At 36.4% G+C, this 15,576-nt stretch overlaps 2 protein-coding genes across 2 annotated transcripts in view; one reads left to right on the forward strand and one right to left on the reverse strand.

Moving 5' to 3' along the window:
* The window catches only part of LOC140157749 (uncharacterized), a 126,692-nt gene extending 122,069 nt beyond the window's left edge, over positions 1-4,623 (forward strand). The window contains exons 2-4 of the mRNA XM_072180996.1: positions 338-584; positions 2,453-2,583; positions 3,355-4,623. Coding sequence (XP_072037097.1) covers positions 338-584; positions 2,453-2,583; positions 3,355-3,437 — 461 coding nt within the window. The 3' untranslated portion in view covers positions 3,438-4,623. The remainder of the gene's footprint in view (positions 1-337; positions 585-2,452; positions 2,584-3,354) is intronic.
* A 10,100-nt stretch (positions 4,624-14,723) lies between these two features.
* Positions 14,724-15,245, reverse strand: LOC140157750 (uncharacterized). The gene has a single exon (XM_072180997.1). It carries the CDS (start codon positions 15,243-15,245, stop codon positions 14,724-14,726), a length of 522 nt encoding a protein of 173 aa, XP_072037098.1.
* Between the last annotated feature and the right edge of the window lie 331 nt (positions 15,246-15,576).

Below are 15,576 nucleotides of genomic sequence, written 5' to 3' on the forward strand. Positions count from 1 at the left end.
AAACTGCTATGTATCTAATTTATCATGTTGCCTTTGTTTGCCAATACCTTCATTTATCAGATTTAATACGGGAGAAAGGCAGATCAGCATACTCATAAAGTTCAGTTTTAGATACATGGAGAGAGGAAACCGGAGAACCAGTAGAAAACCTGAGAAGCTGTGTAGTGGACTGGAAACCAAGTGTACATAAAGTTGTCTGGGAACGGCCATGGCTAAAATCCGGGAGCTCAGTGGTGCAACGAAGAACAGCAACGTTGCGCTAATACACCCCATCATCATTCATTGTAAACAAATAACAATCGAAGTCATCGCGTTTTTGTTTGCGTTTTATCTACAGCGGAGTATTGTCCATCATACACAGATGTTTTTGGAAATTATGTCAGCGGTTTCAACTGCCCAAATATTTTTGATGATCAGGATGAAATCTACTGCTGTGGTATTTCGTGGGCTAAATATTGCTGTGACAATTCTGGGAATGGGTGGGGTGTCGATGCAGACACAGCCTTCAACAATGATGAATTTGATGACCTAACCGATATCTGGAATAACGCAGTCGATGGAGGAGGTACTGCAATAGCGCTTGCGTGAGTACAATATACAAAATTTGACCAGATCCAATTCACTCAGGCTAAAGTCTTTTTTTTAACTAATTTATTATCAGGTTTATAATTTTATGAATAAAAAATTCCCTTTCTATCAGTCCAAACCCCAACTGATTTGGTTGCAAAGTTAAAACATTTGTACATGTTCATAGTCTAACTATGTTTAACTATACTTTAAACCTATTTCTAGCTATATCGTATTTGCCGATATTAGCCAGGTCAGGTCACATACGAGTATAACGACTAAAATGAAAATTCGAGCAAAAATCCAAAACTGTAGCGATGAATCGAGACCTATTTCGGGTCTCGGGCTGCCTTTATATAAATGGATCAGACATGATGCAGTCATGTCTACAGTAGAATTCACCACGACCTTTGCAGGACTTAAACCCCATTAAAAGCTATTAAACCAAGATAACACTCATTCAAAGCAGCTCAACTGATTAAATCATATCTTCTCTGGTTAAATACACAAAACATATGTTTCTGCTTTAAATGTACAATGGAGCAATGAGCTGGTATTATAGTTTCAGTTGGGTGAACGATTATAAAGCGAACGCTAGAGAACAATTCTGTGTGGGCTTTTGTTTACGAAATGAGACAATGCTCTGCTTATTGTTAACCAGCGTTCTTGAAAATGAGAAGCATGGTGGTTTGCAGACTTAACACGGTTTGGAAATATTGTCTTCATATATTTTGGTGTTATCTGTCATTTACACATCCTTCCTAAAACACCAAAGTACGAATATGTCCAAACATCTAAATTAGCTAAAAATTTAGGACATGTTACAAAAGTATATTTTCTAGAATTTTAGAAGAGTACTTTTAATATTGGCCGGTTATTTTTCACACAGCAACGTTAACTAGGCAATTACCCATACTTCTAACATACGCTATTTGTAGAGGTTACGCGTCAATGGTAAGAGCACTGTGTATTGGGTATAGGAAAGCGGACAGTAACTGCAGTATGAATCAGAATCAGAAAAATAAATCAGTTAATTAAGCACTTGTACACATGTATTAACATTAGCTAGTGTCTATGCGGTGTTCACAGAATTGGGGTTAAAAGAATTCACTTCCGGTTGATACCAAAACATTCAAAAATATCTTCTTTAGAAATAACATAGCAGAGTGATGATACTTGCACACCTTGGTCAATGTATAATAGGACCTAATGTGTTTTGGGCCGATAGTCGAATATACGAAAACGACTGTATTTGTGGTCGCAGCACAACAGATATTGTCGAGTTAATTTTTTTAATGAATTCTATCTCTAATTCTGATGTTTTTTTAAACTTGATGTTAGACATGCTCTGGCCTCTTTTGTTTTTCACACTTTTGTTAAAGGGGAATTCACTGATATACAGCCTCACCCCCTCCCCTGTTTTCTTAAGTAAGAGATTTTTTATACCATTGCAAACCATCTGGCTACAGAAAAAAAAAAAAAAAGTTTCTTCCCGATTTATTTGGCAATAGTATCGTGAAATTTGTATTTATGTTCTGTTAAGGCGAGAACAGACCATATTTTTCAAGTCTTTTGTAAGTTTGCTTAAATATACAGTTTGTTACTGCAGGGTAATATATTGATCGTATTGGAAATTTTCATATGTATTGCTGTTATTGCCTTATGACAAATAATAGGCCAAAACGAAAGTTTGCCATATTTTCTCACGTATTAAACGTATTGTGTGGGCTTTAACGAAAATACTACAAATCTGTTTATGAACTTTTCGGCCTAAAAATGTTACACTTTTTCAAAACTTACTCGTTCTCTTGATCGTCTCTTGATAGGCCATTTGTTAAGTATTCAAGAGTAGAGCATGATACAGTGTTATCTTGTTCCTTTTCAGGTGGTGGATAATCGTAGTCATCGTCATCGGTATTCTTGTCGTCATCGTCATTCCAATAATTATCATTATCATTTGTGTGGTACGTAGTAAGGCATCTTCTGGTGGCAGGACTACTGTGGTTTCAGCACATAGTAGGTATTTTTTAATTATCCAGCTAGGCCTAGTCAACGTAAGCACGATTCCGCGTGCCCTACTCAACGCCCGCAGCAGTTACTGTATATCACCGCCGTAAAGTGATGATGCTAAACCGTTCTACAACAAAGTCTTTACTTTTCAGCTTACTCGTGCTCACGCATCGGGCGGGAAATTCAAATGGTTAAATACTCGAAGTGCTGGATTTGCATAGTTTGAATCATGAAACTTGCTTAAGTTTTTGTGAAAGTGGAGAGTTTTGTAGAAATTGTAATATATAACATGCGGCATACATATTGTACCACACCCCATATTTGACATGCTTTTAAGTGCTATGACATGTGAAAACACCGCCGTAAAGTGATGATGCTAAACCGTTCTACAACAAAGTCTTCACATTTCAGCTTACTCGTGCTCATTCATGGGGCGGGAATTTTAAATGGTTGAATATTCGACGTGCTGGATTTACATCGTTTGAATCATGAAACCTACTTAGTTTTTGTAAAAGTGGAGAGTTGTGTATAAAATTGTAATATATAATATGCGGCATACATATTGTAATACACCCCCAGTTTTGACATGTGAAAACAAGTTATGGTGTCACTTACATACTTCATTCTATACTCAAGATATATTTTAGTATAGCTAGTAACTACAATAGAGATAACAGCAGATTCCCCTATATTTTACTACAGTCATGCCGCGATTATATTTCAATTATTTTGAAGATCACATAATATCTTCCTGATTGCTCTTTTTTCAAATTTCAGATACATCTGATCCTACAAGAAGAGCTGCTACAATATCCTCCACCAACGGCATGGACATGACATACCCTGCAGGCTACAACTGAACAACATATATTAGTTCAGCATTGTGTAGCGCAACCCACAACTTTTTAAACATGTCACCCCAAACTTTCAGAAAAAAACACCATTTTGTTCATTCTTTTTCTTTTGAATCTTAAGTTTTAATTTTGCATGGCCGGGTATTATATAAATGAATATGCTCATATGCCCACATGTCTTTGTACAAAAGTGGACAGGTGGTAACCTACTTCCGAGTTGCGCACGCCACGATTGTTTGATGGCATGGTGAACTATTATAGTCATTTTAAACTTAATGTGGCCAATGTGGGCGCTATTTATCTTTAATCTTGGTTTCATATTCACATGGGTCAGACACTTGTTTACTGGCGTCAAAACATCAGAAACATAGATACAAAATTACAAGGGCATTTTTAAAGAATTTTTCATCATGAAAGTTGAGAATTTGATCAATGTTTTTGTCCAAATGAAATTTAGAGCATGAAGACCTGAGCGCAAGAACACCGTAAGTCCATTATTTTTCATTATGAGATATGAGCGTTTAAACTTTTAAAAAAAAGTTAATTTGGAAACGAAAAACGCCATAATATTGGTACTTCTCAGGTATGGGTATATGCAAGAATAATAATTTTGTATATCAACCCAGCAAATGTCTGTAATATTAATCAATATTGATCGATTTATCATTGTTGGACTTACGAGCTTCTTGCGCTCGGATTGAAACAAAACCTTATATATCAAAACTGAATGCAGATGTTGGAAATAGTTAACCTTATTGGTAATATATGTGCAAAGACAAGCAATTTGACACCTTGTTTGTTGATTTTGAAGGTTGTTTTAAAATTTGTCCACAGTTGACCTTTAACAGGAAGTGACCCTCTAACTCAATAACCGAGCTCAAAATGTATTGATGAATTATATATTTTCGTAATCGTTGTGATGAGACGAGTAATTTGACATCTCTTGACGACATTGGACAATTTGTCATTTCTGACCCCTCTTGACCCCTCACGTGACCCCTATGGGGAGGGGGCCAAATGTCAAAAAATGTCAACATTTTTGTTTTCATCCAATAACTTTAAAACCACCTGTAACTCAATTTCATCAAAAGTGGACTTGCGTTCAGGACTTCGTATGAAAATAGCGCCCCCCATTTTAACACAAATGTACATTTTTATAGATTAATAAAATTTAAAACAAACAGACAAAAAAACAAAAAACAAAAAACAGAAAAAAGGTGAAATAATTTTATAAAGAGAGGAAAGTCTATTTAAAAGTAGTTGAAGCATATATGTTTATATAAGTGTGAACGCTGTTGGTATTGTCCAGGTCTAGAATTAAAATAATATGAATATGAAAAAATAATCGCATCAAACAACAGTGAGATTTAATTTTTGGACCGAATGTTGTCCTCAAAATAATATCAACTATCACATATTTTTAAATAGCATTTTAATTAACTTCCTAACACTCGTCTTACTAAGGTGGTTGTATTCCCAAAAAAGATTGTATCGTGCACTTTAAACGATCTAATAAGCATTTAAATAACGTGGATTATTCGGAAGTGAATCCTTTGGGCACTAATGGAAATCATATAGAGTGCCATGTAAATGACAATATAAAATAAAAGTGTCGCAATTGATATAAATGTATCATCTAATTATATTAATCATATTATTATAGCTTACCACTTCTGTCGACCCAATCATATTTCGTTTTGTTCCAATCTCAATTTTGAACTGTTTGACATGTATTATCGTAAAACATGGTGTTCCAGAATGTTGAATTTTTGTAGGTATGAATAAGATTACTCTTGGTAATATTGTTTTAAATTAAAGCTCTACATAAATTTAGCTCTCTTGGTAATTTTAGGTTTTAAAATTGGACGTTTCTAATAGAAGTTACAGGTTATTGTGTAAAAATTCGGAAATTCCAAGTTTTGACGAAACAACCTATATATTTTGAAAATTTGTAAAATTACTAACGGTTCAACACAAAGGTATTTATAGTTATAGCATTATATAGCATAGCATATTAAAAGCCAGTGCACAGTCTGATACCAATTACTAGAGAAACCACTTTGGCTACATAGGGTCCCGTGCATCATTTTTATGGAAAAGGGTGCCAGCCGGGTTAGAACTTATCGTCAGAGTCTCCACTATCTGTTTAACCCGGCTAGCATTTCTGAAAAGTAACGTGAACTGAAATGTTTTGGTTAAAAAATGTGTTTTTTGCGACTTTTTTTTTCTTCCAATTTTACATAAAAACGCCAACTCTTGAAGTACCCCCATAACACTATTTCCCGATTTCTGTTTGGTTTTTCTTTCTTATTTAAATGTTTAACCTTTTGCATGCCTGAGTATAAAATATCTGAAGATAAACTGTTGCACTAGTCTACAGAAACTACAGTGGTTATTAAGTCCAAACAGAGATCCATTCATTTAATCACAGCCAGAAACTTTAAATAATAACATTCACACAAAAAAACTGATATAAATTTACAGCCTATATTTACACATAGTACAAGCACATCTGTGAGTAATTCACTGTACAGAAATTGCTCCGTTATAACCTACCTTTAAACCACTAAAATATATCGTGTTACCTAACAAGGTATTTGATCCTACTTGAATACTGAGGTCTAGACGTATGAACTCCGCAGGATATCGTTAACACTCTAAATTCCACTTATCAATGAAGCAGAGTCTCTGTTCACTCTTTAAAATTAGCAAAAAGTATATTAAAATTTACAAATTGTTCATGAAAGATCAAAAGTTACATGTAATGTATATCGGCTGAGAGGTTCATTGTCTAATACATCAAGCTGTCAGCGTATTTCATTTTGTCAAGTACGCTCGTACCGTCCAGTAGATGATGTCATTTATTACCCTCATCGGGCTCAAAGAACAGGTTTATGTATAGTCCAGTTAATGAGAGTCAACGTCTCTTAAATTGATAAAAAGTTTTCACATTTAATTCCTAGGTGGTAGTTCACAACTGCAAAAAGAACTTGATGGTTTGGGCGATTTGTGCAACCAAAATGACATGCTACCAAATCCTGGAATGTCATTTTATGCACATCATTTTTTGAAAACAGAGCATTGCTTCATTCCATTGACTCTCAATGGACCTGGTTTATATGTCACTCAGAATATGAATCTCAGATCTTAGTTGGACTACTGATATACAGTGATATCTCGAACCGCTAGACGTATGTATGTGTTTTTGTTCTAAGACGCTTTTATGTTTCGTACGATGACCTTTCTGTATATCAAATGTACATTCGGCCTATCGCTGAATATGCCAGCCCATTATGGCAGACTACTATCTCCAGGGCACAGTCTGAGCAGATGGATCTCGTCCAGATCAGCTGTTGGTGCGATTCGGATTGCAAGCGTCTGCTAAACATTCTCAAAGGATGCTTAAAAACAAAATGGGATTGGGACGGTAGAAATCTAAAGTATGCCCAACAGATTGATTCTTTCGCTGTTGGCGAAGCAGGTACACTTAATCTTGTGGAACGTCGTAATAGACTGTGATTTCCTTTTTGCCTTTCAATATGTTGCTCTTGTATGCATTTTGTTGTTGATTCGTCTCTTGTTTTTGTACATTATTTAATTGTTACCCATCGTAGATAAATAAATAAATAAATAAATAAATAAATAAATAAATAAATAAATAAATAAATAAATAAATAAATAAATAAATAAATAAATAAATAAATAAATAAATAAATAAATAAATAAACAAATAAATAATAAATAAAATCACGTGTGCGAATAATAATTGTTCTTTCATAATTGTTAACCTACCTTTATAGCTTTAAAATATACGGAGTTGCCTAGAACACATTTGATTCTACTCAACTACTGACTCAAGTACATACGCATGCCAGTTATATTCTCAATTCCACTTACCATCGAAGTACAGTCTCTTCAAAACTTAAACTTGGCAAAGAAGCATATTACAATGGACAAATTATTCATCAAAGATCAAGAGTTACATGTAATGTATCGTACCTGAGGGGCTCATTGTATATACATCTATAATTTATTTCGTCAAGTACACTCGCACCATCCAGGGCATGATAAAATAATGTCAATATTAGCCTCTTCGGGTTTAAAAGAAGAACATTATTAATTGTCAAGATAACAAAACTTTGCTACTCTTAAAATGTTTATTCTGGCTATATGTCTTTCAAATTAGAATTAACCTTCACAAATATATACAGTAGTAATTCACTTTCAGCTCACTTGGTTTCAATATAGACAATGTAATTACTGACAGAATCAGCTTCTGATACTATTCAACATCTCATGGGTATTATAGCTCTTAAATGAATGTATTCCCAGTATTATATGGGCACTGTCAAACGGCAGGCACGAATGTGAAAGTGTGATGAAAAGGAGCAAATTTAAATGTATCCTTGGAATGTCAAACATGTTGCAATGTGCCATCGTTTGCCATATTGATAAAAGCTGATATAATTAAATTAATTTAATTAACACGATCTGCTCTATGGGGGCCAAAGGAGGCAAAGGTCTAGCATACTGGGTTCTTACGTTCTGAGGTTTTGTGATGTATTTTATTGTTTTTAGTCCATATTTTTGCCTTTATCTCAATTTTAAATTTCCCGCCTTTGGCCCCCTTGTTTTTAAGTGTTTGTTACCCCTACGAGGAAGCCGCATTTAGGGTATAATGTGTATGGAATGTCATGCTTCGCACAACACTGTTGTGCTTTTCTCATCAGTTCGATTGTTTACGGGACTCTTTTCTGGAATCACTGCCCAAAAACCTTTTCATTATTTTTCAAATGTATATCTACATAAAGTCATAATACTGAACACATTTGGAAACCTCAGCAAGCTACTGCACACTAATATTTGTAATAAAACCGAATAAAGAGGCAATAGCAAAAACCAAAGCATGGATATCTACACTGTAAAATGTCCTGAAAAACACTTGTTTAACACTTCAACGCGTTTATTTTCGTATACATTTAAACGTATAGGAGGCGTTGCTTACGATTCGCAATATACACATTTGGCATGTTTGGTTGTAGTCTCAAGTGGCATTTCCATTATCTGTATCGTTGTTATGAACCTCATAGCGAAGACAAACACAAGGTTCGTGAATAAAGCAATTCCCTGTGCAGTTTTCAAAGATTATCTATACTGGCAGTTCAGTACAATCTTGGGTTCATCTACCCTGTTTAATGTCTTGAATGGCTATATCAACGTATCAGGTGAGGTGTGTAGTTTGAAGAGTTCAAGTAAAGTAATTTTTATTCTAGTGTATTCGTTGTGCGGATAGAAAATAATACAAATTAAAATCGAATGGTCGACTGTTCTTAACTTGAGTTTGTATGTTCCGCAGACGGAACATTTTTTTTCAAATTTATATGTACATATGGCGCAAAAAGGCAAAGCCTGGATATCTACACTGTAAAATTTCATGAAAAACACTTTTAACACTTCAACGCGTTTATTTCCTTTAAACGTAAACACATAGGAGGCGTTCCTTACAATTCGCAATATGCAAAATTGGTTATGGTCTCAAACCTCAAGGTTCGTGAACAAAGTAATTCCCTATGCAATTTTCAAAGATTATCTACACTGGCAGTTCAGTCAATTTTGGGTTCATCTACTGTACCCTGTTCAGATGTCTTGAACGAATCAGGTGAGGTGTGTGGTTTGAATATTTGAAGAAAAGTAATTCTTATTCAAGTGCATTTGTTATGCGGATAAAAAATAATACAAATTAAAAGGTTTGTTGCTTGTTTTGTTTTGTAAAAATCGGATAGTTGACTGTTCTAGAGTTTGTATGTTTCCACAGATGGAAAAGAATACAACATCCCAATATGAAGTAGCGATTATTGTACCCAGTTGACATATTATAAGAATAATCTTCATATTTAACTTCTCATGATACGGTCAACATAATTATAATCAATGACACCTTGTGTTAATTTGTGCCCAAAAGTATTAAAGGAAAGACACTATATCTGATCTGAGGTGTCTCGTCTTGCCATCTGAGCAAACAGTCATTGAACTACTCGTACCGTGCTGATGGTAAACAGGAAGCTTAAATGACACATCCGGGTGAGGATTTTACGAAATAGATAGGATTCAAGATTTTTTTCCCTTCGAGTTGTCGCCTGAGAAAGATTGAAGGACTATTTAACGTAAAATCGTGTACAATAAAGTTAAAGCTTTTTAAATCATCATGACATTAATGCTATCAAATTTGATTTGTAGGGCAAGAGAGACCGGTAAACATTAAACTTTGTAGGTTTCTTGAGTTTATCCAATAACATAAGAAAGATGTTGCTTATACAGCATATTCTAAAATAATGTAACTATACTTATTTTCATTACGTTGTTATCAGCGACAGAAGTAGTAAATATAATGAAGACTGTAAAGAAGTAGTCAAAATAACAGTTTTGAACAGAATATAAAGCTTTAGAGGTATTTAGTATATGTGCAGAGAGAGAAGAGAGAGAAACGAAGAAAGACGAAGCGGGAGAAGTAGAAAGGAGAAGTAAAAGATTGGCACAAGCACACAATTGAAGAAGCCCTTTTTCCTTCGGAAAGTAAACAATATTTATCTTAATCTTATTGTTTTATTCTATGTCACTAATGCTTACGCTCCTTACACTTCAAAGCTCTTCAACACCTGGATACATATAATTGTAGCTCTTGTGCTTCTCAAGTTATTTTTAATACATATGAAAAAATATTGAAGACAAATCATATCGAGAGATAGGTAGCATACATCATCGCAGTGATATACAAGTATAATGTGTATGTTAAATCAAAAACAGCTATCACTCTTTTCCTTTAGTTTAGTTCGGCTTTTACACTAAAACTCTAAATTAGTTACTACAGTACTTAATCAAGGAGGGGGGGGGGCGGTATTGTGCACATGTGTAGCTTTGGTCGTTTTGTAGTCATGTATATTTACGCACTAGGAAAATTCTTTATCGAACACCAATCTAATGCGATTTAAAGAGTTAAAAATGGCGGGCGTTTCCTACCTTTTGACACACAATCAAAATCAAAATTACAACAATTATAATATCACATTGATTAAACGTTGATAAAGACAACAACGACGATGACAGTAGCAACCCGTGGTAATTCTAATAAATGTTCACTATTTTCCTGCTGGAATTGCACTGTTCATAACCATGACAAGCAATCAAATCACCCATGCTGTCCCCCGAGTGTCTGTAAACGATTCCTGGTGCTTTTGTTGGTGCTGCTGTTTGACGTTGTTGATATAAATATGCCTATATATTTGTGTAAGAGCATGGCTTCAATCACCCCCATCGAAATCTGATTGCCAAGCGTTGTCGAGGGTGGCATATCAAACCATATGTTGTAAAAGTAATTTTGTTGCATATTTCACCGTTTAGTGCGTATTTACTTTTTACCTAGCTGGGGGGTTTCCAACCCCCCGAGCTAGGTACTGTTTTGCTATCGGATCTTTCTGCTTCTTCTTTCTGGCAATAACTTCAAATTGCTTCTCCTCCTACAATTACGTAACTTTCACATATGTATTGGCTATATCCAGTGCCCATAGGGTGCAAACAGAATTGGGGTCACAGGTCATTAAGGGGCATTACCGGTATATAAAAAAAAATACCTTCAAAATGCTTCTCCTGCCACATATTACATAGCACAATAACATCACTTACACATGTGCATCGGCTTTCCCCAGTGCCCATACATTGCACACATAATTGGGGTCAAAGGTCATTAAGGGGTAAAATCTTACAATTGCCTTATCTCGACATCTGTAAGGGGTGTGGGGCTCAAACTCGGTGACAACTAATCTCATGACCAGGGGAACATGACATGTTACAGGGGTCAGGTCAAAGGTCATGCAGAGTTCAAATTTTAGAAATGCATTTTCTAGACATCTGTAAGGGGTACATGGCTCAAACTCTGTGACAACAAACTTAGTGACCAGGGTAATATTTTGGAACACGTTGCAGGGGTCATGTCAAAGGTTAACTGGGGTCAAATCATATAATTTCATTTTCTGGATATATGTATGGGGTATGGGGCTCAAACTCAGTGACAACAAATCTCATGAACAGGGAAAAGTTTGCAGGGGTCGAGTCAGGTCAAAGGTCATGCAGAGGTCAAATTTTCAAAATGCATTTTCTGGACATCTGTAAGGGGTACGGGCTCAACTCTTTGACAACAAACTTACTGACCAAGGGAACACTTTGGAACGCTGTGCAGGGGTCAGGTCAAAGGTTATCTGGGTCAAATCTTAGAATTTAATTTCCTGGGCATCTGTAAGGAGTATGGGACTCAAACTTGGTAACAACAAACCTCATGACCAGGGGAACATTTTTGGAACATTTTGGAGGGGTCAGATACCTCAAAAACCCCAACATGCCCCAGCTAGGTGTGTGGTCTATGACCACCATTTGCCACTAGTTTCTACTTCCAATCGCTTAAAAGCCAGAGTCAGTCTGTTTAGCATCTCCAGCAATTTCCGCCCACGGACAAAACAAAATGTATATGGTCAATTCCAGCCAAAGCAGGACAAAATTCTCTCTGGGGCCATTTTGAAAATGTTTTCCTTTTCAATTCTAGACTTATCAAATGAGACGATCATATCTAGTGAATCATCAGGTGGAAGTGCCATCGGATTGAAAAATAACTTTTCTTGCTAGACCAAATAAAGTGTTAAATGCGCATATGCATGTTACCCACGAATTCAAGCCTTTTTCACCTGTTGTACGCCATAAAATGTCACTTTCTTTAATATCTTTCAATATTTTATGTGTGACTCATATACACTAGAAATCGGTGAAGACTTTGAACGTAAAATAGAATTTTATTATATATATCTACAAAGAAATATTTTGGTTATTGCAAATTTTAAGAAAGAACCAGGTGTACAGTTAAGATTGTGTAAATTCTTCGAACTCTTTCCAAAGTGGCCATCGTTTAACATTACTGTATTATTTCGAAAGATTAGAATAAATGCTTCATATAAATATAAAGTTAGATTTTGTATCTCGTCGCAGGATGAGGATCTCGGATGGATTCGTGGGTAACAGCGTCTGGTAAATAGCAATTCCAATTAATTTTTTTAAATAAAAAATAAAAAATACTTTTCCGTATGTCAATAATTCAGGCTGCAATGGCACTAAAATGAATTTTAATCAAAATACAAACTACATGGAATATTTAGAATGGATCATTATGGCATTTTGGGTATAAAAATTTTGAGAATAATGAAGTTGCCAAATTCAAATAGACAGAGCAAACAGTTTTATATTATTATTTTAATAAAATCATTCCATATTTTCATGCAGCAATATTCTATTAACTCGTGTTTGACAGTTCCTATGAACTAAAACACTATCAATACATTGTTAACTATAATTTAAGTAGGGATTCGTGGGTAACCAAAACGTTCGTGGGTAACACATATTTGAAGGTATGTATTGGTTAGCGGCAAAATAGAAAATATTACAGAAGGTTGGAAACCATCATGCGGTTATTCCTCCATTGTGTTTCAATGATTCCCGTTTCTCTAATCAATTGCATTTACCCAAAAAATGGTAATTTAGGATAATCAATCAAAACTTCATGATACAGCTTCAGTATGCCTTCAAGAGGACGCTATTAAACAGGACTGTTTTGGAACCTATTTCGCATGTTTTCAAAATGTTAAGATGCATAAGAAACATATAATTTACGAGTAAATCCTTGGATTCGTGGGTAACGCCGAATTCGTGGGTAAAGCTATAAGTACTATAGTACCGTTTGGGGTTTGCCTTTCTTAGGTGCATAAACTGTAAGTACTGTAAAAATTATAGCATACCCATGGCTTGAATATGTGCTGATTTAAACTTAAAATAAACAATCTCCTTGTTTTTCAAGGTTAGCATCTATTCGGGATTCGTGGGTAACAAAAGATTAAACCGTCGTAGATTCTTTTTTAAAGCGGTGAACGTATTTTTACGATTTACAATTTTAAGCGCTTGTCAAACTAAATTCAGTGTCCAAAGTCATTAAATATTAATTTAAGTTATGGCAATTATGTTTGCTGGACTCGTGGGTAACAGTTGATACGTGGGTAACGTTAAATTTGATTTTATGGAATTTTATGGGTAAAACGTATTTGCATAAAATAATCACTTGGACCACAGAATTATAGAACGAAACTTCGTTTCATGATATAGTCATTTATGGCAGATTCACTTAACATTTTTCAGAACGATCATTTTATTTTTGATACGCGGGTAACAAAATTATTAGCCAAATTGACTTAATGGCCTCTAGAGTCCACAAACTTTGGTGGAATTCAATCGTTTTACATATGATGAGAGATCATGCAAACGTCTTTCTAACGGTAATAATTTCATTTTGATTGAAGGACATTCAATGACATATATGGTGCTTTATCTTTGAATTCGTGGGTAACGCCAATTCATTTAAGCCATCATAACTTGTCCCCTGGTATGACTTGCTAGTAAAGGCCTATATGCACAAAGAGAGCACATTGGACGTGACATAATATGTTCCATCAATAACGTGATTTCCTTTATTAATGACATTTTAAAGTGGAAAGTTAACATAGAGAGAATTTTGTCCTGCTTTCGCTGGAATTGACCATATAAACATTTCGCAAACATGCTTATCTTTGGGAAATCCCCGTCCCGTTGTAGCTTCATTTCCAAATCTACTGTCTTCTATGCTCGTCTTTGAACGTCTTACTGTTGAACTTGGATAGCCCACAGCCTGTTAGTCAGCTTCTTCTTCTTGCGTATGTCAGGAAGAAACAAGATATAAAAGCCAAAACAATAAATGTCATTAAATTTCAAGCCCAGTACGCATCAACCAGTCCCTGGTGGCTTCGTCGACTTCAATCAGGCCGAATATACCATTCGGTGGTCTATGGAGATGACAGGATGAGATGATGTGGTCGGCTGTTTGTTCCTCACTACTGGGCTTTCCTTTAAGCCCCATTGGAACAGGTTGGCATTGAAGCGTCCAACTCCACTTCTCAGGCGGTTTAATTTTGTCCAAGCAGACCTGGGTAGGTTGAAGCCTGGGATGGTGTCTGCTTGGTCTGTGACAAAGCGCTGGAGTGGTGAGGAAGTCTGCAGCCATTGGTCTTTCCACGTCTTAGCTGTCCAGTCCTTGGCTGTCTGGTTAGACTGTGTTGTCTTCGTCAAGTCTATTGCTTGTTGAGCAAACGGCTTCCTAGATACCAATCTCCTGCTTTCACCCTCACTGTTCCTAGCTCTTGACATGGTGTCATGAAGGAGGTGTCCTGGTTATTCAGACCGGAGTGCTATAGCTACGGAGGCTGCTTTCCTTCTGATGTCCGGCGGAGGGATTCCTGCTAAAACCGGAAGCTGTTCAGTAGGAGTTGGTCGCAGACATCCTGACACAGTGCGCATAGCTTCATTTAGACCCGTGTCTACCTGGTGGGTGTGGTAGCTCCTGCTCCATACTGGTGCACAGTATTCTGCTGGTGCATATACCAAGGCCAGGGTTGATGTTCTGAGGGTCTTGGCGCTTGCTCCCCAGCTGGTGCCGGCTAGGTAACGAATCAATGCGCATCTTGCTGTGACCTTGTCCCTTAGGTTAACCAAGTGCTGCCGGTAGGTGAGGGCTCTGTCCAGTTTCACTCCTAGGTACGTGGGGCAAGCCTCGAAGTTCAGTCGCTTGGACTTGATGGTAACATTGAGTTCTCTGTTGGCTTCCCTGTTGTTGAGATGGAAGGCAGAGGAGACAGTCTTAGCAACACTCAGCTTGAGCCGCCATTGGTGGAGGTAAGTATCTAGGGTGTCCATGTCTAGGCTGAGCGCTCTCTCAATTCCCAAGATTTGCCAGACTTCAGGATTGCCAGGTCATCTGCGTATCCATACTTCTTAGCAATGGTATTGGGCAGGTCATGGATGTAGATGTTGAATAAGAGAGGTGCTAGGACGGAGCCCTGTGGCACACCGTTCCTCAGACTGCGTGGTCTACTAGCTTGGCCGTCGCTGGTCTTAAGAATGAAGTTGCGGTTCGAGATTAACTGCACGATGAAGGACACCATCCCTCTGTCTGGTATGAGCTTGAGGAGTTTGCATATCAGGCTTCTATGCCACACGGTGTCGTATGCTGCTGTCAGATCTACAA

Source organism: Amphiura filiformis, chromosome 7 (assembly GCF_039555335.1).
Source record: "Amphiura filiformis chromosome 7, Afil_fr2py, whole genome shotgun sequence".
In the NCBI taxonomy this organism is placed as follows: Eukaryota; Metazoa; Echinodermata; class Ophiuroidea; order Amphilepidida; family Amphiuridae; genus Amphiura; species Amphiura filiformis.

Excerpts from the sequence above, each read along its gene's own strand:
- LOC140157750 (XM_072180997.1), bottom strand. The coding sequence starts at position 15,245 with ATGGACACCCTAGATACTTACCTCCACCAATGGCGGCTCAAGCTGAGT.